We start from the raw sequence: 23,056 nt of genomic DNA on the forward strand, positions 1-23,056 counted from the left end.
AAAATAAACAAAAAAAGAAAAAAAATCAGTTGTATTTTAACAATTTATATACTACATGTTACAATAATTATTATCTTATTGTCAAGTAATTTTAAAAATAAAAATTTGTATGTATAAATAAATATTGTTATCTTGAGTCAGAATGACTTGAATTTCCTGTCACTTGGTAAATTGCAGTCCAGTTTATTATAGGCAGGGCTAGCATATGTATAATCATTATACATTATTTTGTTGAGCTTATACAACTCTCAAATATATATATATATATATAGACGATGAAAAAATTATTCTCCAGAAGATGCTTGAATAACAACAGTTATTGATAATAGTTATTTAGTAATTGATCATGTCCCATCTAAATTTATTATTTTTATTAGTCCAAAGGATTCTTGATTGTTTTATTCATCTTCCACTTGCCATCTTTTCAAAGGTTTCCTTGAACACTTAGCCTTCAAAGTACTTCACCATCTGCTCATCGGCTTATATATGCTGTATTGTTATTCGTCATGTTTTCCTCTAAACAACTGTTGACATTTATCATTTAAGATCAACAGATATATGGTGCTGTTCAGAAATTCATCCAGTTTGTGGCAAAGAACGCCTTCTTTGGCGTCCGTAGGGTGATCCATCACGATTGGGGGTTGAATTACTGTACCATGCGTATTCTTTACAAAGGTGTCTCTGAGGCCATTATGCTGTACGCTGCGCCCGTCTGGGCTCATCGTATGTAATTTCAGAACTATAAGGACATTCTGTTACGAGCTCAGCGTCTTCTGTTATTAGCTGTTGTCGGCGGTTACAGGACTGTTTCGCAAGAGGCAGTTACTGTGATCGCTGGCATGAAGCCAGTAGATATTTTGGCTACAGAGCATAGCCAGCGGTTTATTTCTAAGAAGGAAGGCCTTTTTACCTCCAGGCGTATGCGGGAAATTGAAGACCAAGGTTTCGATTCTTGGCAAGATAGGTGGGCTGAATCTTCTACTGGTCGATATACACATGGTATCTTTCCAAATGTTAGGTACTTGCGTGCTATTAGTTGGGTTTCCCCCAATCGGTATACAACTCAATTTCTGTCAGGTGCCTTTATGGTCAGTCTAGCAAGGTTTAGGTTGGTTGATTCTGGCTTGTGTCCGGAATGCGGAGTTGATGACACGGTGGACCATGTCCTTTACATCTGTCCCTGGTATGAAGCTGAGCGTACCAGAGTTGGTAGGGAACTTGAGAGAGTGAACTCCTTTTTGGATCTGCGAGTCATCTGGAGGACTCGCAGTGAGTGGATGATAGTGGCCAGCTTCCTGAAATTCCTCACCCAGTGCAGGGGGGCTGAAGGGATTTAGAGTAGGGACACGGGTGGCTAGGTTCCGTCTGGGCAGTTGATTGACCGAAGGTAGGCACTTAGGCAGCGTGCCTCGGTTAGATTTAAGAGGTGTCATTTTGATATATGGATAAGCTGTCGGCGGAGTTGCGGCCGCTGCCAACGGGCATGATATTCCTTGTTGCAGGGGGTGCGGTCGCGCTTCGACAAGGGCATTTGTATGAGCCCGACACTGTCGCCGGAGCGTGGCTGTGAGCCGCTTCAGTGGCATGCAGTGGCGTTTTGACGGCGGTTTTGAAGATGGTGAATGTCACGCAGGACTCTGTGATGGAGCTGAGTGGGAGTAGGCGTTTATTCTCCTCTCCCCGGTAGACCGGAACAGAGTGCGTTTAACTTTGCACTTATATTGAGTTTAATGTTAGCGGGGTTCTTTAAGGGAACTAGAACCAAATTTCGCCGTGTTTAATGCTTTTAGTGGGAAAGCTGTTGTAGTGGTAGTTTGCTCGTAACTGAGACATTCAATAAATTGGTTTATTAATAGTTAGAGCAAGGCGCGGGGTCTTCATTCTGCGGTTAGGCTTCTAGCTTAGTTCCTGGAGCAACGTGGTAGCTGCAGGTGTCTGTTGTCTTCTTCTGAAGGCATAAACCTAAAACTACTATCGGGGTGAATTTACCGATGCAGATGTCCCTTGGGGCATCTCTGCGGGGCCTGAACTAAACGCTGTGGTGTACAATCAGTTTGAGAGCGAGAAGATGTCCTCCGTTAAAGCCACTACTGGCTAGGAATGGAGGGGGTGGTGTAGCGACCGAACACGCTACGAGCAGGATCTTCTCCCCTCGGGGGGGAATCGAGATGTTCAGAAATTCAGAAAGTTTTGGAATTACTAATAAAACTCAAGATTTTCCGTAAATTTAAAAAACGTTTTTTATAGTCACCTTGCAATTCTATATATTTAGACCAACAACTTTCCAACATCCTCATCCTGATCCCATAGGGGAAGACACCTACCATGTGATGCTTCGGTTGCCTCGCCACCCTCTCCATACCCAGCCCTGATGGGCTTTACCAGGTCATCTACAAAAACCTCAGTGATTGACATATATCAGTTTTGCCTCAGCCAGAATGCCACTGATGTGAATGCCACAAGCAAAATTCTCATGAGTGTACTACTAACTAAGATGAACTCATGGAAAACAAAACACACCTAAATTGAGGTATTAATCAAGACTAAATATCAAGTGAAGGAACTGAAATCTACCTACCCAAATAGGTAAAAGTGAGTTCGACAAACAACTCAACAAAAACATTCACCAGGTTGAATCACACCAACCTGCCCCTAAAAGTACTGTATTCTGAAAGAAACTGAAGCAGGAACACATCGTTCCTGCCTCTCTGTTGCAAGAATATAGATTGGTACCTGCAACCATGAAGATCGTCTCTTGTGAAATTGTTTGGTAACCATTCATTACAGTCAGCAACATTAAATCATTGGGCCCTCAGTAAAATGTTCTGATAACTTTCAAATTTCAGCCTATCTGCCCAAACAGGCGCTACGTATAGTATTATGCTTTGCATATGACTTTGTACAGAATACTTGTGGCCTAAAATTAAACCCCAATCATGACTGACCACACATCAAATACCAAATAAAGCACTACAGGCCTTCCTCGCGACGTATTGAATGTGCTTCTTGAATTGCAGCTTCTTATTGAGAAACACTCCAAGGTACCTAATGAGCCTGAACATACTTTATACAATTGTCTGCCATCAAGACTCAGACTTGCTGCCTCATAAGCAAACAGCCCTTAAGGAGCATCAGCATGGCTCTCTCCAGGCTGAACGTCATCTTGTGTTGATGACCCCAGAGTTCTGGTATCCTGCATGCACGAGTAGCTCTGGGCTCCAATTCCCTCCACAAATGACTTTCAACCAGCAGGAGCCCATCGTTGGCATAAGCTACCACGCAACACCCACTGGGCAACCTCAGCAGTAGAAGAGAATCAAACTGTTTATATTTATCCTGATAAGATAAACAATGTAGTAATACTGAACGCACTCTGTCGGCACTAGTTGGTAGCTGTGTGGCCGTGTGTCTCAACTTGCTTTTTCTCTGTAGCGAACATAGACAGGGCGCATATCAGTATCAGTGTGTGTTAGAGAGTTAGATAGTAAAGTGACAGTCAGTGATAACGAACAGAAGTAAGTATGTTAGTTATTGTTTTAAATATTCCGTAATAATATCTTTAGTAGGTAAATTCTAAAATAATATTTAACCCTATTATTTTAGAATGAATAATCCAAGTACAAGCAGGAAAAAAACGTATCGTTATCACAGTGAATGGGAAGAAGATTATTTCTTTACTATGATGAAAGATAAATGTATCTGTTTTATTTGCAATGCAACAGTAGCTTTGTCTAAGAAAGAAAACGTTAAAAGACATTATCTAACAAATCATAAAAATTACGAAGAAGATTATCCACGTGGCACTGCGTTAAGAAAAACAAAAGTGCAACAACTGAAGGCACAAATAACTGCACAACAAAATAGTTTTTTAAAATACAATACAAATTCGAAGACAGCTACGATTGCTTCATTCAAAGTTGCTGAAACTTTGATTAAACACAACAAACCGTTTCAAGATGGGGAAATATGGAAAGAGGCATTCATTAAAGCTGGAGAAGAATTGTTTCAGAATTTTAAAAATAAATCTGAAATAATGACATTAATCAAAAATATGTCGTTATCGCGAAATACAGTTATGCGGAGAACAGAAGGAATGAGCCGAAATCTTGAAGACATTTTACATGAAAACATTAATAAATGCGTTGTATTATCACTGCAGTTTGATGAATCTACGGACTATATCGGTACTGCACAATTATGTGTTTTTATTCGAATAGTTTTCGATGATATGTTGGTTACAGAAGAATTATTAACTATTATTCCAATGCATGATCGCACAAGAGGTCAAGATATCTTTGATTTATTTAAAAATTATATTGCACGAACAAATTTTCCAATCTGCAAGTTGGTATCAATAACCACTGACGGGGCTCCAGCAATGATTGGCAACAAAAGTGGCTTCGTTGCTTTGTGTAAAGGTGATGATGACATTCCAAATTTTATTGACTATCATTGTATCATACATACTCAAATATTATGTTCAAAAGTGTTAAAATTCAATCATGTTATGGATGTTGCGTTTAAAATTGTAAATTCCATAAGATCTAAAAGTTTGTCACGTCGTCAGTTTCGCGCTTTGCAGAATGAATGAAGAACACAATGAACTGTTACTTCATACTGATGTAAGATGGTTAAGTCATGCTACATTTTTAGCAAGATTTAGAGAACTTCTGCCACAAATAACCTCATATTTACAATCTAAAGGTGATTCATATCCGCAATTAAATGATCAAGAATGGCTTCTCGATCTTGCTTTTTTCTGTGATGTTACTGAAAAATTAAACCAATTAAATCAGCAACTACAGGGTAAAGGTAAAACAATAATACATATGATTAGCATTTTGAAGTCATTCAAGGAAAAATTAAATATGCTTGCAATGCAACTAAAGCGTCGTGATTTAAAACACTATCAAAATCTGGCAAATGAATCTAACAATAACAAGACTGTTGCTTACGACAAATATGCTGATGTTATTGGAATGCTTCTAAATGAATTTGATAGAAGATTTCTCAAACTAAGTGAACTTGAAGATATTGCCTGTTTTTTATCTTACCCATTTAATGACATCAACGTTGAAAGTCTTGCACAGAAACTTCACAATTTTCTTAATACTACAAATATAGCAGAATTAGAAGAAGAAATATTTGGACAAATATTTGGACAATTGTTGCTCGTTTCAATGCCTTCTTTGGCTCCACATATTTATGTGAATCCGCATTTTCTTATATGAATGCGATCAAAACAAAACAGCGATCGCAAATAACGGATCTACATTTAGAGTCATGCTTAAGAATTGCTTTAAGTTCATATGAGCCAAATTTTGAGAAACTTGCTGCTCTTATGCAATGCCAAGTTTCATCCAAATAAAAATTGTATGCTTAAAATTTGTTTTGTTCATATTTATTTCTTGACATTGTTTTTTTTTAAATTTTAATTAATATTGTTGGAATTCATAAAATAAAAAATATGTTTTGTTCGTATTTATTTCTTAACATTGTATTTTTTTAAATTTTAATAAATATTGTTTGAATTCATAAAATAAAAAATATATCGTAGGCTTAGATTGCAAACCTGCTAACTCATATTCAGCATATTTTGCACAACTTTCTTAAAACGCATAAATTTTTTGCTTGTCACGTGATTTCAATTAAATAGGTGCATAATAGCGGTGTTTCATAGCCAATGTAAGGTGTTTTTCTCTTTCTAATAGTGTGAAAATGTAATTTTTGACCAAAAGTGGAAGTTTGCAATTTAAATCGGCGATATAATGACTTCTTTAATTATCTTCTAAAATTTTAAAATTATTTGCCCATATCCATAGTCGACCGCAGACTATATTTTATGGAAAAAGTAGCCCCTAAAAGCTAAATGTGTGGCCACACTTGGTATATGGTCTCCCCAGCTTCATTGTCATCAGTCAGTAAGTCGTTAAGTAGTCTGTTAAAATTTCAGATACATCTGATATTACGCCATCCCGAGTCAAGAGAGCAGACAGAAGAATGTCCTTATTACATTTGTGTCCTAAAACCTTGTACACAACACCCCAGGGATCCTCGTTCCCCAGTTCACTCACAAAGGAATAAAAACAACCCCTCTTCACTGTGTGTACCTTATGGAAATAATGAGATCTTTGATCTTTATACTCTGCAACAAGGACTGCCCGCCATTCAGGATCACCTCACCCTGAAATGCTTTCTGTAAACAGATAGCCTGTTTTAATATCCTCAGTATGATGCAATTTGGTGAACTCTGCAAAATAAGTAATCATCTCAGTTTTGACCTCATCATTTAAAGTGAATCTTTATCCAGCAAACCATTCCTTTAGGTATGGGAAGAAGTAATTGGTGGGAGCTAAATACAGTGCATGTGGAAGCACTTCAATGAGTAGGTCATGGAGTTTTACAGCAACAATCAGAAATTTGTGTATAGATTCATTATTGTGGTGAAAGAGTACTTTCTTCAGTCCAAAAGTGGACATGTAACCCAAATAGCAACCTTCATTCAATCTTGTGTGAAGTGCTTCCTGGTGATGGTTGTGCCTTCAACTAGGTAGTCTCTGAGCACTGCATATTACTCCACAAAAATCTCAAAAAATTAGCCATGCATTTTCTTGCAGATGGAACAGTTTTCAGTTTCTTTGTTGCACTTTCACCTGTTACCACCTATTGTTTGCACTCTGTTCTATAATGGTGAATTCCTATCTCATCTACTGAAAACATTAAAGAAACTCAGGTGGAACTGTGTTAAGTTTAAACACCCTTGAGAAGTGTTCAATGAAATGTGTTTTTCATCAACTGTTAACAAACATGGCACCTATTGAATATAAAGCTTTTTCTAATCCAAACAGTATGTTTATTATAGTATACAGCAGTTTATTTATATGTTAGCAAATTTGTGTACCTTCAGTTTGCGATCATTTATTTACAGCATTGTGGATTTTTGTGATAATTTTAATGTCATAGGATTTTTGAGCATCCTGAGCTTAATCATCTGTAATGGATGTGCAAGTATATTTAAATTTAGCAGCCCACTTTTTTACTGTTGAAAACCAAAGGAGAGAATCCTTTAAAATGGAATCTTACTCTTTTTGTATGTCCATTTGGGTTAAACTTTTTAAAACAAAGTTCTTTATAAAAGCTCTAACTTCAATTATATCCATTTTTCAGAAAATGTTAAAAACTTGTTTCCTTTACTCTGTCACTACAAACAAGCAACTAAATTGCATGTAACTGAAAATTCACAGTATATATTCATATTGTAAATAAAAGTACATATTAGAAACTATCAGAGAAATGAATTCTGTGTATTTTTTATTTTTGATATCTGGACCCAGAAACAGAATTCTGTTAAATCACAGAAACAAAATTTTGAGGTAAAATATTTTTGTATGTTTATTGTAAGGGACAGCAAATATAACAGGACTTCCAACAACTATTCCTCCACATTTATTGTTTATTTATTTGCCTGTTTCACAGATATCTCTGTTTTATTACTGAAAGCTATTTGAAAATGTAAATGAATAAAAGCTATAAATAGTCATAAATGGAACTCACAAAAATATACTGTACCACCACCACCAGTGTTCAATTTATTGAAAAGATTTTTGACAATACTTCCAAAAAAACTCTTATGTGAAATAAAATTTTATTGTAATAAAAATATATAAAATTAGAACTGTAGAATAAATTATGTGGAAAGAATTTCTATACTTTCTACTATGGTGTTTACAGACTTCAGAAGGCAATTTTTTTAATATGAAATTATTAACAATTACTACTTTGGGAATCTGAAAATCACACAAATACACAATATCTCTACTAGAACCTTAAGCTTTAGTATTATAGTAGTATCAATTAGTAAATCAAACTAAAGAAATAACCTATTTTCGCTCATAGGCTATATCATTGTGAAGGAATAGTTGTAATTAGCATCTAATTTACAAGAGATATGCAAAATGTGTGGGTGCATGTAAACAGATTTGCTCTGGATTGTTCGGATATCAAAAATAAAAATAAACAGAATTCATTTCTGTGAAATGAAAAATATGAGTGTGATAATGAGAAAACAATGAGTCTTGTTAGAGTAATCATTTCATGAAAAAATGTCTATGGAGTAGATTTTTAAAAAGTTAAGAACACTCCATGTCATACTGAAAATTATTTCCTTAATATAAACCTGACTTTCTTTATATGCATCTCACAGATTAGATTTTTTTCTGCTATTTATAAAAAAAAATTTAAAGTTAACAGCAAGTCATTATGCACTGAACCATGGAAAAACTAATGTAGAAAGCAAAGTACAGTCGCAATTGAAATTCATGTTAATAAAGAAAATATATTAGCTAAACAAGACATTTTATTTTTTGACATAGAAACCTACATCAGCACTTTTGCAGAAGTGTTCACCCATTAAAATTTCCATGTGGGTTAAAATGTTTGTAGTAATACTGAGGAAATACTAAAACAGGCAGTAAATAAATAAGCCAATTCATTTATTAATCACAGATAATATTTAATAAATAATTAATTACAATTTACAAATAGGAACAAATTTTATTAAAAGTAACTGAAATGCAAAAATGAAATTATTTTTCAGATCTTGATGTTAAGCAGTTAATCCGTACCAAAATATTTCTGTCCAAAATGATTTGGTGCTACATGATGAAGCTCTGAAGTTAATATTTTCAGCTGCAATACAAAAAGAGAGCCTCTGTTTAAACAATGAAGTTCATGAAACAAATATTTAACATAATTACATCTGTATATAAAATAAACCTCTAACTCCACTTGAAACTAAATATACACAATTCCAATCCAATATTAAGTAAGATTATTCATCTGGCTCTTTATTCTTGAAGAAAAAGCAATTTTGTGGCATTGTATGTTTAACATATTCACTGCAATGTTTATAACCAAGTCAATATGCTATTATCTACCTGAATATATTCATACTAAATTACACTACTGTATCAGTTTATTTTAGTTACTGCTAACTACTGATTATAAAAATTTGTAACTTATGACTGTTCTGAATGATAACATACAATATACTTCACATGATTTACTATCACTTAAATATACTTATTCATCACATCCTAACAAAATATTACAATCTATTGGCAATATGCATGGAATGAAAGTCATTACAGCTGTACATGGATGGCATTGCAGCAGCACTGAATATTAAAGTAGTTAATGCAAAATCATTCTCAGTAGAGTACTGTTCCAAATTGAAAATGCCTCAGTATTCAAAGGACTGTGGACAGGATGAGTATATGCAAACTGGAGGAAGTCTCGTTAGCTTTCCTCTAGTAGAAGTTGTTACAAACAAACCACATTATGACCATCACACTACATTTCATGAGGATAGATCATCCTTTCTCTAAAAAAAACTTCTTCTGCACCCTTGATCTCAGTTCTGCGATTTGTAAACTTCTTAACAAAAATATAAACTATCAATGCTGATCATCATGGCAGAGTGGTAGTGTCTCAGCCTTTGGGTTCAAATCCAAGTCAGGCATGGCATTTTTCATACACTACAAATTTCCATTTTCAGATTCCCAAGTACAAGCTTTTTTGTAAGCTTGTGTGGTGAATTAACTCATCAGTCAAGAGAAAAAATAGATAACTTAACGGAAGATGCAAACAGTTTTTTTAATTTACAAATTAATTAACTGATGACTCCAACAAGATGGTTTTTTAAAGTTATTTTAAAATACTAATGAATAACATGCCTTCAATCCTAATTTTTAAATACAGCAACATGATTTTCTAACATTTCATATTTTGAAAGTTTAAAATTGTTAAATTACCATAAAATAAAGAAAAATATCTATCAGGATATGGTGCTTTGCAACTATTCTTATTTTATATCAAGTTTTCATTTTTCTTTAGCATACATTTTTTCAAATAAAAGTGTTTTCTACTTCATCAATTTTTTCATAAACACTTGCTTTTATGCAATGTTAGTTCTTAAACAGTTTTGGATCTCGCAATGTAATACATATTTTATCTGGTGACTTTTTTTTTCTGTTTAGCCTCCAGAACCACTGTGAAGTATTACTTCAGAGGATGATATGTATGAATATTGAAGAGTAGTTTTCTACAGTATCAGGTTGACCATTCATGAGGTGTGTGGTTAATTAAAACCCAACCACCAAAGAACACCGGTATCCATGATCTAGTATTCAAATTCATATAAAAGTAACTGCTTTATTAGGATTTAAACGTTAAAACTCTCGACTTTGAAATCAGCTGATTTGCAATGATGTGTTCACACTAGACCAACCAGATGAGTTTACCTGGGAAGCCAGTAGTGAGTGTTAGGAGAGTCAAAAATTGAACTTAATCCTAAACATACAACCTATTAATGTTTATTTACAACTCACTTATTGCCAGTTAGGGAAAGAAATTTTTCTTTAATGGAATAAACTTCCGATTAAAAATGCTTTACAGACCTCTCCATGAACCTACTTCAGTATCTAATGTCTAAATATCTTTGTAAATCTGTCACAACTGATTATTACTTCATAAATAAATAATCTAACAGATCATTTGACAACATGGAATTTCATATTTTCTCATTACTATGTATCGTAAACATACATAATTTTCAAATATACAGACTAACCAATTCTCTGAAATGTCTGCTTTAATCAGTTTTATAATTATTAAACAAAATTAGCCTTTAATGAGAAAGCAAACAAAATTTATTTGAAGTAATATTTAACTAAAAACTTAATACAGTAAACCCCCTTAATACGATTTTCATGGGTCTGATGCAAATTAGAATCTTATGTGGAAAATCATCTTAGCTGAGAAGCAGCTAAGACACTTCTTAGAAGAAGTGTTGTTGAGGGCATTATGTGAGAAAATATTAATGGTAGTAATTATAAATACAGGTAAGATAAATAAATATATGTACATACTTTTTTTCTGGAACATCAAATATATAATTAAAAAACTCAGATCACTGAATTAACTGTAATAAAGATCAAAACGTTACTTATTACTTATTTTTAAGATAGTCATCAATTCTGCTTAGCCTTGTCATTTTAAAATGTGAATTCAAAATTAAAGTTTACAAAAAATTTATTTTATACAGTTCATCTGGTAAGTCAGACAGACTGAACATGTAACGCCAACCTCACTAAGAGCTTCTAACGGAGCAGTTGTGTTTGATGGTGGTGTAGGTTCTTATATTCTTCTTCTTTATCATCATCACTTTCCTCATTTCTCACCTCTTGTACAATTTCTTGCATTGAGCTCTCCTCACATGTTAGTACATCGTTGTCAACTGATGTGTACTGCGGACACATATAAGACAGTTGTCTTATACTTCCTTCCTTCCATTTTCTTTTACTTCCTTTTTAACATCAGCACTGTCAGTTGCCAGTTCTTCTTTTTTTTGTCACTTTACCCCAACTTTAATAAAACAGTTTTCTATAACTTTGAATGTGACTATATCCCATGTCGCAGTGATAAAATGAATTGCATCCAAAATCATTATACTGGGAAAAGGTAACACTTGATTCATAGCAAGTAAATAAAGTTGAACCAACCTATTACAACACTACTTTTTCACAACTTTATTACAATCTGGTTCATAGGCTGTAGATGATTCGTCCTATTGAGAGACAGAAAAATAATTTTTACGTTTGATAGTTCGAGATCTGTTTGATGTGTTACGCAGTCATCAATAAAAAGCAAAATGTTCATAAGTTATCCAAGCTCAATGTTGGCAACCACACAGGAATGTTCAATTATTTTTAAAAGACTGGTGATTTTGCCTTTCCTATGAATAGAAGCTGAATTTTCTCAGTATCATCTGCATTAGTACAAACTAAAACCATAAGTTTTTCTTATCTTTTTTTGCCACCGTGATATTTGTCTTTTTTGTAAACCAAGGACTTATTTGGCATCACTTTAAAAAAAACCGAATTCATCTGCGTTAAAAACATTTCACAAGCTGTAGTATTATTTTTCCACGACACAGGATCTTTTTTGTTCACAGACTCAAGATTCACCACAGATCTGACGATATACAGTTCTGTGTTGTGATTTGAATCTGTCAACCCAACCACTAGGTGCAGTAAAGTTGACAATTTGAAGTTCCTTGGCTAAATTCAGTGCTTTTTCTTTAAGTGTCATATTAATTAGCAGTTGTAAGCTACTGAAATTATTTTAATAATAATCTTCTAACCATTACCAGTTTTTATCTTCCTTATTTTTGTTCCACCTTGTGTAGCACTTGAATCTGAATCAGCACCTGAATCTTTGTTTTTTTTAAAAATTGTTCTTATGTTGAATCAGGAATGTTAAGATCTTTAAAGATTTGACTTTGAAGTTTTACTTTATAATTCTGATATGATTTTAAAATTGTTTATTTATCATCAACTTATAACACTTTCCTTTTAATGCTGTTCGTGTTGCTCTACACTAACCTCACTAACCACCGATGCTAAAAAAATCATTTAAAAGAGAAAAACAAACAATTCAAACAGTTCTTACTCAGCAAAATAGTGAGAGGAACAGATGTCAAATCAGCTCGAATTCACATACAGCACTGAACTGAATTCTAAGATTAATATCTGCTGTTATGATGAATGGTTATATTTTCTTACAGTTTGTTTAGGGAGAAGTTTACGACAAACTTTCAAGGAGCTTAAATCAATGTTATTTCCATGAATAAATTGCTAAACAACCTTATGTAACAGTTAAATTTCAGTTTCAATACAAGAGAGCATATTAGGCAGGATTGATTGCATATTAATTGGAAATATATATACATATTTTGCTTTATTGGTTTAGAGACTTAGTAAAAATTATGTTTTAAGCAGAAAATCATTTTATTTGTGAGCATATTAAACGAAGTCTACAATACTTTCTTTCAGCCTTGTGATTACATTCAGACAATATGAAGGAAACGTCTAGTTCAGTATGATTTACCAGTAAAAATTAACAAGTTTAGAATAATATTACTTTTATTATTATGATCCGAGACATGCTTTTTTTCTGTATATATTTTAGTAAGGAAAGTGAAATGAGCAAAATTTTGGATAAAATAATACCGGATCCTTGCCAAAGATCAAATCTAACACCAGCTGATGTAGTAGCTAATTACTAAACCAACTGCCAGGTTATGATCTTTATCAATGCCTCTCACAAGTTCTAATTCATATACATATATATCTTCTAATTTGTAAAAACTAATGAAATAATTAAAACTATATTTAATAACAACAAATTGCAAATATTGAAAATTCTAATTAACATAATGCATACACGCTAATTATATCATAAAAAACTGACCTGAGGAAATGCAGAAATTATTGTTCTGGCAGCAAAAGGAGTTGAGAAAAGATTTGAAAGGATAATGTTTTCTTCCAAAACATTATGCTCCATAAGTACCGTAACAGCTTTTATTACAGTATTACCAGTACCTATAATATTAAAATTGAATTATTAATAATCAGTATAGAAAATTATAATAAAAAAACTCAACATCTTGTTAAGAAAATAATTCTGTTGTAATCATTAATACTTATACAACCAACCCTCCAGTAGGAGTTTAACAGAACAATTTATGGTTCCTTCTTCCACATTTTTGGTTATCTGAGTTAGTTTCCTTGGGGCAATGTGAGAGCTCCAATTTCTATTTGATGGCTGCACAATAAAACTATTAGCTGTACACCAATCACAGGAAGCCATGCTTCCAAATCTCCTCCATAATATAAATACAAATAATTATAAAAAATAAAAACTATTTCTTTCTTACTCATTATAGGATACATTAGAAGTACTTTTCTGCTGGCTATATCTTCTGGAAATCTAGCGTAAACAACTCTTGCTTCATGAGTATCAGCATCAGATTCAACTAATATTTTACCAATCCTTATAGAACGACAACAATCACGAAGACCCTAAAACCAAACAACAAAAGACTTTATATAATAACTTTAAAAATGTAAAATGGAGCAAATCTTTAAAAAAATAACAACTCATCAAGTTCCACCTAAAATTTATATGAAACAACTTATAATGTATCATTACTTCTAAAAAAAAAAAAACTGCAATATGGCGGCTTATTTTCTAATTTTGAACTTTTTGCATTATGTTACAAAAATTTAATTAAAAAATTAAATTTTCAAAAAATGCAGATATATGGAATAAATAGGTTTGACACAGTTGTTATCAGAAATTAATAAATACCATTTACAATCATAAATACATTTATCTGCGAATTAAAATATTAAAATTGAAGGCTACTTGTATTACAGCTCAATTTGCTGATAATTTATTACTAGATAATGGCAATATGTATAATGGTGAGTGCTTATCTTCCTTGCATTATGCCGCTGTCCACTATCAATGAACAATTATCATAGCTAAAATAAATACAAGTACTAACCACTGTATTACTTAACATTTATTTGAACTTATTCTTATTTTTTGTAATATGAACGCTATTGGTAATTAAATATAGTAATGACCATTAAGTAAATTCTCTTGCCTGGAGTTACACATTTGTGAGACTCACGTTTAAATGGTCTCTCGACATAATTTGCTGTAGTCTATCACTTGGCAATTCCTCCCTACGATCATTTACATGTGAGGTTTTAAAATGAATAAACAATTCAGCCTAGCAATTTCCATAAATTCAAAGGCTGAAAACTTTTTGGGTAGGAAGAAATTCACAAGCGATAAATTGAAAGTACCTGTCAAGTAGTAGTTAAATGGAATGGTAAAAAAAAATACAGGAGGTAAGGTATGTTGAACCTCATGCACTGCTACAACAAATGCCACGGTATTGGTGGTAATTAAGAAGAGAAGTAGATTAAAGTATGGAGTTTTAGGAAAATACATGTTTAATAGTCATAATTTCATATTATAACCAAATGGTTTTCTATTATATGTGATACTATACAACATTATTTCCCATGACAGATAATTTTTGCTGCTGGCATAAGCATTAATTGATGTTTTAAAAAATATTTGTCTAGGGTTGATTAAAAAAAAGACTCAAGGATTCATATATATACCTATATCTCCTTCAAATTATGATTCTGTCAGTAAGCACAATTAGTTCAGTGGCTTCTCATTCTTCAAATGATATCTGCAAAGTCTCATTTCAAAAGAGCATTCAGTTGGGTTATCCCATTTTATATAATATACTCCCAACTCTAAACTAAAGGTTCTTTAACTTTAAGTAGAACTGTCAACTTTAGGAGTATCAATGATATATCTGAAAACTAAGGTGCTTGGTAAACCTGGAGAATCATATTTTAACTATTGTCATGACACTGCCATGATGGATTTTCTATCAGAACACTGATTACTTTACGTTAATGTTTAGCAATCTCTTTTAAACCACTGTTCTATACCACTTTTTTTATGCTACTGTTTTACTTATTTAACCTACATAACATTGAATGTTTGTTAAATCTTACATAATGCCTAACACTGGTTAACCCCAAGCTTTAGAAAAAACTCAATCAAATCTCATTGTTCAAATATTCCTGTGATCAGCCACAATAAAGAAAAAAACACAATTGTATCAAAAGACAATAGAGTACTGACTGAAGATTAAAAAAATCTAAAATTAATAAGACTATAAAAATCATAAATGTACAGAAAGTTAACTGTGCCCCTTTTTACTACAGCTGTATCCCAAGAAAATAAATATGGTTAGATGCATTTCAAACTGATCTCATACCACCATAAATTAAATATTTCACTTTAAATGTTTGATAATTTTAAATGAAAAATGTACAATAATAACAATAGGGTAATATAATTTTAGTATCTTCTCAGTTATCCGTTCCACTGAATTAAACCATGCACTTAAATTAAATTTTTCATGAATGTACAGTTCCATTATAAAATTATACTTACAATAATACAGATGAAAAATGCACAATAATTAGCTCAATATCTAAAATAAAAATAAAAAAAAGTATAAAAAATATTTTACAAATAGCTTTGGTAAAATGTATGTTCAATAAAAGTATATGTGCTGTGTACCATATCCATATTTTATTTAAACTTAAATGGAGCTGTAGTTTTCATGAAAGCATTAGTTTAAGTACATGATTTAATTCAGTGGTGACAACATATAATGTAGAAGATCCAAATTTTATAACAAATATTATGAAAATAATAATGTTTGCATTATAGTTACTTTTTAAAAAGCACTAAGTTCTGAAGATCACAGTTTCATCAAATTATGTACGATAATATAATTAATCTTCATGGTAACTTACAGCAAACTTAAAAAAGGTTTCAATATAGTTATTACCTGTTCCATAGCTTCTCCACTACGGACAATACTGACACCACAGTTGCCTCTTTCATATCTAAGTCCATTATAATACGATCCAGTTGGAGTTGTTATAACACATTTTGAGAATGGAAGTTGATTAAGACTCTCTTCAATTACTAGTCTTATCTAATAAGAATAAAATTTGAAATAAAAACAAAAACATTAGATCAACCAAATTAAAAATGACAGCATAAGTGTACACAAAAAGAAGATGCTAAAGGCTCTTGAATTATATGATTAATTTTAGTTTTATTTTCTAATTTGGTTTTAAACATTTTCTGCCAAAAATCAATATGAATGAAATAAGAGTGAAAAGCAGATAAAAAAAAACAATAATATAAAAGCTTCTTTTCTAACAAACTATATTTATTTATTTATAATTATTATTTTAATGAACAAAAACATTTTTTGATAATTAATATTACAAATTTACTTATGATGCATGAACTTACAAAATTGAAATTATAAATACTTATTAATCATAATCACATAAATACGAGGGTTGGTTGTTTTTTTTTCAAGGTCCGATCGGTCACGAAATTAAAACCACAGTGAAAATAAGCAATTTTTTATTTGTAACAAGTACTTACATAGTTACGCTATTTCTCTACATATTCGCCAATCAGATTTAGACATTGTCGTAGCGTGGTACCAACTTTCCAATACCCTCATCATAGAACGGAGCCGCCTGTGTTTTCAGCCATGTTTCTACGCTGGTCTGCAGCTCGATGTCTGTGCCAAAATGTTGTCCTCCTAGCCAGCGTTTCATGTGAGCAAAATCGGATGGAGCCAAGTCCAGGCTGCATGGTGGGCGATCAAACACTTCCCAACAAAAACGCTGCAGGAGCTTCTTTGCTACAGCTGCAGTGTGCAGCCGAGCATTGTCATGGAGAAAGACAATGCCTGATGACAACATTCCTCTCCGCTTATTCTGGATTGTCCTTCGTAGACGTTGACATTGAAGAGTCACGCAGCATGAGGCTGCAGTGATGGTCGTGGCACGTTCCATGAATTCCACCAAGAGCTGCAGACCAGCATAGAAACATGGCTGAAAACACAGGCAGCTCTGTTCTATGACGAGGGTATTGGAAAGTTGGTACCACGCTACGACAAATGTCTAAATCGGAGTGGCGACTATGTAAGTACTTGTTACAAATAAAAATTTTTTTATTTTCACTGTGGTTTTAATTTTGTGACCAATCGGTCCTTGAAAAAAAAGTAACCCTCGTATATATTCTTATTTTAATACACAATACTATATGTAATTAATTTGGGCAACATTAAAATATAAGTATTCTAAATTTATTGCGCAAAGTAATATTAAATTTATATTTAATAAACATACATACACAATTTACTCACAGTACACAAATTTACAGAACAAAAATGGCTTCCCCTTGCCACTCAGAAAGTCAGCTACTTATCAGCAATTTCATCTTAGATGTGCATAAATATTCCCACATTACTTGTATCTGTATACATACAATCCACTGACATAACTCACTGATAGTTGCAGGAAGGTAAAGCATTTTGTTTTTAAAATCCTATATTGAAAAATCTAAGTGTTAAATATCAGGAAATCACATACTAATACAACATGACTGATGCAAACAGGATCTGTGCAGGTAATCACAAGACATAGTGTGATGGTATACTATCTAGTTAAAATATGAAACTTTCCTCCATGTCTTGTTGTACCTGTGGGATCAGGTAGTTTTCAAGCACAGTGAAATATATAATGCTAATAAGTCGCCCCATTAAAAAGGAATTGTCCATACTATTTTTTTAGTATTTTTATTCTATAAATCCAGAGTTTGTCAGAAAAAAATTCACTTTGGGTAAATCTCCAGTATTTCTATGTGATCTACTGGTTTTTGTGTGCCACATATCCTATTTATAAAAGTAAAATGATACAAAAACATATATTTCTAAAATAAACTGGACAGAACTAATTATGGAATAAAAAATTAGAGGGTCGTTCAATAAATCCTTAGAAAAAGATAGAAAAACAAATTATTTTGTGTAGTTTTTTCTTTATATCTCAACATAATCTCCTTTTAACTCTACACACATTTCCAAGTGTTTCTCCAACTTTTTTAAGCCATCCAAAAAATGGGATTTCAGAAGATCCTCAAAATAGCATCAGTTTGGGCAATGACCTCCTCGTTCAACGTGAACTGTTGCCTGCCGAGCCATTTTTTCAAGTCCGGAAATAAATAAAAAAATCACTGAGGGCCATCCAGTGGATGCTCTAATAACTCAAACTTTAATTCCTTAATTTTGGCTATCATTACTGTGCAGTTGTGCACCGTGCATTGTCTTAATGGAAGAGGATCTTTTTCTTTTTCAAATGGGAATTTTTTTTATTTCTTTGCTCAATCGGTGCAATAACAACGCATAATACTCTCCAGTTATTGTTTTGACTGTTCCTTTGTTTCTGGGAATAGTGTATCCATGTGTTGTCCACAGTTATGTATAGACGCAGAAACTTGTCAGGATTGTGACAGAAAAGTGCCAAAACAGCTTCGGAGTCGACCACACAATTGCGTACATTCTCCACTGGGAGCAAATACAGCACCCATCTTGCCAAATTTTTTTTCACACCAAATTTTCTCTGCAAAATTGAAAACACTGTACCTTGCGATATGTCTGTGGTCTCAACTATTTTGTACACTTTGATTCGCCGATCACTCAAAACCATATCGTGAATTTTTTCAATCATTTCAGGGATGGTCACCTCCACTTAAGCCTTTTAAATATGTGTTTAATCACCACTTGAAACTCACTTTTTCAATTTTTCTAAATAAGCAGTAGCTTGTTGCTTCAATCAACTATGGCAATGAAACCACGTGATGGATACAGCTGAAACTTTAACTGCACTCTAGTGACAAATGACGCTTACTAAAAGCAAACCGTTTTCGATACTATGAGTGCCATCTCTTGAATTTTCTAAGGACTTATTGAACGACCCTAATACTTTCTATTGAAACATACACATACAAACGCACATGCACATACACACACATATATATATATATATATATATATATATATATGTGTGTGTGTGTGTGTGTGTGTACAAAATTTCACACTTAAAAGAGGCCCCATTACTTTCTTTATTCTGTAAACAATAGTTTATTGACAAACACTTACATAATAATTTACAAAAGGTACTGAAAATGATATCCATCCACTTCTAAGCATTTGTCAACACATCTGACCATGTTCCTGACTACTCTTGTTATCTGTACCCTGTCTATTTTCTGGATGGATTGGTAATGACTATCAAGTCCTGAAGAGTGTGTGTATTGCTCCTATACACTATTTTTTTTAAGAACCCCACAGACAGAAATCTGGACTAGTCAGATCAGGAGATCTTGGTGGCAACAAACCTTTATAAATAATTCTTACACTGAAGAAATCATGCAGCATCTCCATAGTAGAGCGAACTGTATAGCAAACGGTGCTGTCCTGTTGCAACCAGCAGTCATGCTCATCCCCTTGCAATAAGACTATAAACTAATTGTTGTATAATTTCATGGTAGACTACCATGTACCAAGAAATTCAAAAAATAAATAAGGGTCCTATTATTTGTCACCTTGAAACCACACACCAAATGCCTATTTTTTGTGTGTAGGGGAGATTAAAAGAAAATGTGCAGGTTTTCAGTATATGTGCAGGTTCTGACAGTTCTGAATATTAACACACCCACCAAGGTGAAACCACTCTTCATCTGTGAAAAACACTTATCTAAAATGCCAATGTTGCCTCTAATGAAGTTCTTAAACCAATGACAGTAGTGAACCCTTTTAGCACAATCAGCATTAGTTAGCTCATGGAAAACCTGTATTTAATATAGATAGCTCTTCAGCATTCTCCTCTCTGCAGTGTGAACTGAACCTAGTGAAATGTTTTTCCCAGTTTAATTTCTGCAAAGATTTTGGGTAAATACCACTTTAATGTCCAGTACAACCTGTCAAGCACATTTCTAGTCACCATATCTTGTCACGTAATTTTTTAACTAACTTCTGAATAAAACATTTCACCGGTGCTTCCTTTTCAAGAATCTCATTTAACTTTTGCGAAACACAACATGAGATTTCATCTCTAAATAAGTTTCCATCATGAATATCTGTTCTTTAAAAGTTAATTGCATTTTAACAAACAATTATGTAACCTTTTTCAAAAGCTAATGCTCAACACAGACTGGAAATATTTAATGCGCAGGAAATAAACCGTCCTCCCCAGCCCAGCTCCATCATACCAATAACTTCCACATTACTTTACCCACCTCACACAATAAATGTACTTTAACAAAAATATGTATTTAGTATAAACTACTAGGTGATGGGGGCTCTTTTAAGCTGAACACATGTGTGTGTGTGCACCCGCGTGTTCATGTTAAATGGTAACTTACCAAACGATCTGCATAGAATTTAAAGTCACTTCTTGAAGTATTCCTGAAAAAATATGCATTCATTTATTCAATTTTTGTCTTAATAACATTAAATCAAAATTTTATAAAAAATAGAAATAAAGATGATTTAATTGACTTCACAGTCATACCACAGAAGCTATAAATATGCCTTAATTAAAGCATAAAAAGATTATATTATATGCTTTTACCTAAATCTAATTTTTAAAATGTTTAAGCTGTTGAGATTAAAATTGATTGTTACAAAATTTATCGTAATAAAAATGACATTACCTACTTATGAATAATTTAACATTAAAAAATTCTAACCACGAGAAGAATTTAAACAAGAAAGATTCATTCAATCTAATAGCCTGATATTAAAATGCTGTTTACTAACCTTGAAGTTGACTGTTATATATTTATAATTACATAATATTATATAATTGGAGAACTGCAATAATTTGTTTTTAACAAAACAGCTGGAGATCATTACTTTGTGCAGATTATTCAAACATTACCCATATAACAATACCTCAGTTTTGTTTGATGCACTTTCTTTGCTATATTAAAATTCAATCTATATTATACTCCTTAAAATAAATACTTATTTAATAAAAATCACAATACTTTGTAGCATGCATTACTTTAATGGATACTTTTTTCAAAAATGTGTCCAATTAAATGCATATCAGATTCTTACTTTCTACAAAACTCAATTTCAACCTAATTTATGGGCTGCACACTACTTGCTTTCTGCACAGATATATAGCAGAGTAGTAATATAACTTATCAAAGGTTAATATATTTAAATATTCCACCAATGAAATCATTGGTGTGCTATCATGACTAATAACAACTACCGATAAGTTTTTCTTCTCTACCATTTGTATAATCAAGAATAATTCTTTTCCTGGCAACGAAATATATTGTTATCCCATCTGACTGTTTACTAGTTTGTTATAATTGTATAACTCGTAATAAATAAGTTATTTCACTTACGCACATGCTAGGGTGGTGTCTCAATTATCAAAATGTCAGTGGTACATCATATGGTAATTAATCCGAAAACGTCAAGTTTAGAAGCAACGTAAATTGGAAACTTCTACCACCTACCAAAATGCAAGCCCTAAGCTTTAAAAAAACTACAAAAAAGACCACTTAGAGTAATTTTATAGATGGCTTTACTATTACTATTAATTTCTGAACATTTTGTTTTGTTGTCATTTAAATACTAACCTGTCTCGTAATATAGTTTGAAGTTCTTTAACTTGATCGTTAGTGGGAAGAATTTTAAGGTTTGAACCGTATTCCTCAACTAATTCATATTTCTGGTCAGCAAATTTGGTTATTTCATCAACACTTCCCATAATTATCTCAATATATAAAAATTTGAACGACCTGGCACTTAACCAACACTTCTAGAACGACCACAAAAGAAGCAGTTCGAAAACGATTAATTCTATTGAATTACTACTTCAATATGGTTCATTTTACGTACTACTCGTATTAACGAAGGGGCATTGTGTGGAATAAATATGCTGGTGTTTGCTGCAAATTACCGTGTAAGAAAATATTTAGTTATTTTTTTAACGGTCATAATTCTTTAGGATGCAGTAATTATAAATTGAAAGAATGTGCATCCAAACAATACCACAAATTAACATTTTTTTTTTGTCTTCAGTCATTTGACTGGTTTGATGCAGCTCTCCAAGATTCCCTATCTAGTGCTAGTCGTTTCATTTCAGTATACCCTCTACATCCTACATCCCTAACAATTTGTTTTACATATTCCAAACGTGGCCTGCCTACACAATTTTTTCCTGCTACCTGTCCTTCCAATATTAAAGCGACTATTCCAGGATGCCTTAGTATGTGGCCTATAACTCTGTCTCTTATTTTAACTATATTTTTCCAAATGCTTCTTTCTTCATCTATTTGCCGCAATACCTCTTCATTTGTCACTTTATCCACCCATCTGATTTTTAACATTCTCCTATAGCACCACATTTCAAAAGCTTCTAATCTTTTCTTCTCAGATACTCCGATTGTCCAAGTTTCACTTCCATATAAAGCGACACTCCAAACATACACTTTCAAAAATCTTTTCCTGATATTTAAATTAATTTTTGATGTAAACAAATTATATTTCTTACTGAAGGCTCGTTTAGCTTGTGCTATTCGGCATTTATATCGCTCCTGCTTCGTCCATCTTTAGTAATTCTACTTCCCAAATAACAAAATTCTTCTACCTCCATAATCTTTTCTCCTCCTATTTTCATATTCAGTGGTCCATCTTTGTTATTTCTACTACATTTCA

At 32.7% G+C, this 23,056-nt stretch overlaps 2 protein-coding genes across 2 annotated transcripts; one reads left to right on the top strand and one right to left on the bottom strand.

The window, feature by feature from the left end:
* The first annotated feature begins 4,583 nt into the window (after nt 1-4,583).
* LOC142326912 (general transcription factor II-I repeat domain-containing protein 2-like) lies at nt 4,584-5,231 on the top strand. Its single transcript, XM_075369642.1, has one exon. It carries the CDS (start codon nt 4,584-4,586, stop codon nt 5,229-5,231), a length of 648 nt encoding a protein of 215 aa, XP_075225757.1.
* Nucleotides 5,232-8,491: 3,260 nt separating this feature from the next.
* kri (uracil phosphoribosyltransferase krishah) lies at nt 8,492-22,185 on the bottom strand. Its single transcript, XM_075369478.1, has 6 exons — nt 21,976-22,185; nt 20,740-20,782; nt 16,298-16,447; nt 13,778-13,922; nt 13,312-13,442; nt 8,492-8,688 (listed from the first exon to the last, which is right to left on the bottom strand). Exons 1-6 carry the CDS (start codon nt 22,104-22,106, stop codon nt 8,614-8,616), a joined length of 675 nt encoding a protein of 224 aa, XP_075225593.1. The 5' UTR covers nt 22,107-22,185; the 3' UTR covers nt 8,492-8,613.
* Between the last annotated feature and the right edge of the window lie 871 nt (nt 22,186-23,056).

Source organism: Lycorma delicatula, chromosome 6, assembly GCF_047948215.1.
Source record: "Lycorma delicatula isolate Av1 chromosome 6, ASM4794821v1, whole genome shotgun sequence".
Classification (NCBI taxonomy): Eukaryota; Metazoa; Arthropoda; class Insecta; order Hemiptera; family Fulgoridae; genus Lycorma; species Lycorma delicatula.

Excerpts from the sequence above, each read along its gene's own strand:
- LOC142326912 (XM_075369642.1), top strand. The coding sequence starts at position 4,584 with ATGAATGAAGAACACAATGAACTGTTACTTCATACTGATGTAAGATGG.
- kri (XM_075369478.1), bottom strand. The coding sequence starts at position 22,106 with ATGGGAAGTGTTGATGAAATAACCAAATTTGCTGACCAGAAATATGAA. Across the intron at positions 20,783-21,975 it reads CAAACTATATTACGAGACAG|GAATACTTCAAGAAGTGACT; the intron begins GTTAGTATTTAA and ends ATATTTTTTCAG. Across the intron at positions 16,448-20,739 it reads AATTCTATGCAGATCGTTTG|ATAAGACTAGTAATTGAAGA; the intron begins GTAAGTTACCAT and ends TATTCTTATTAG.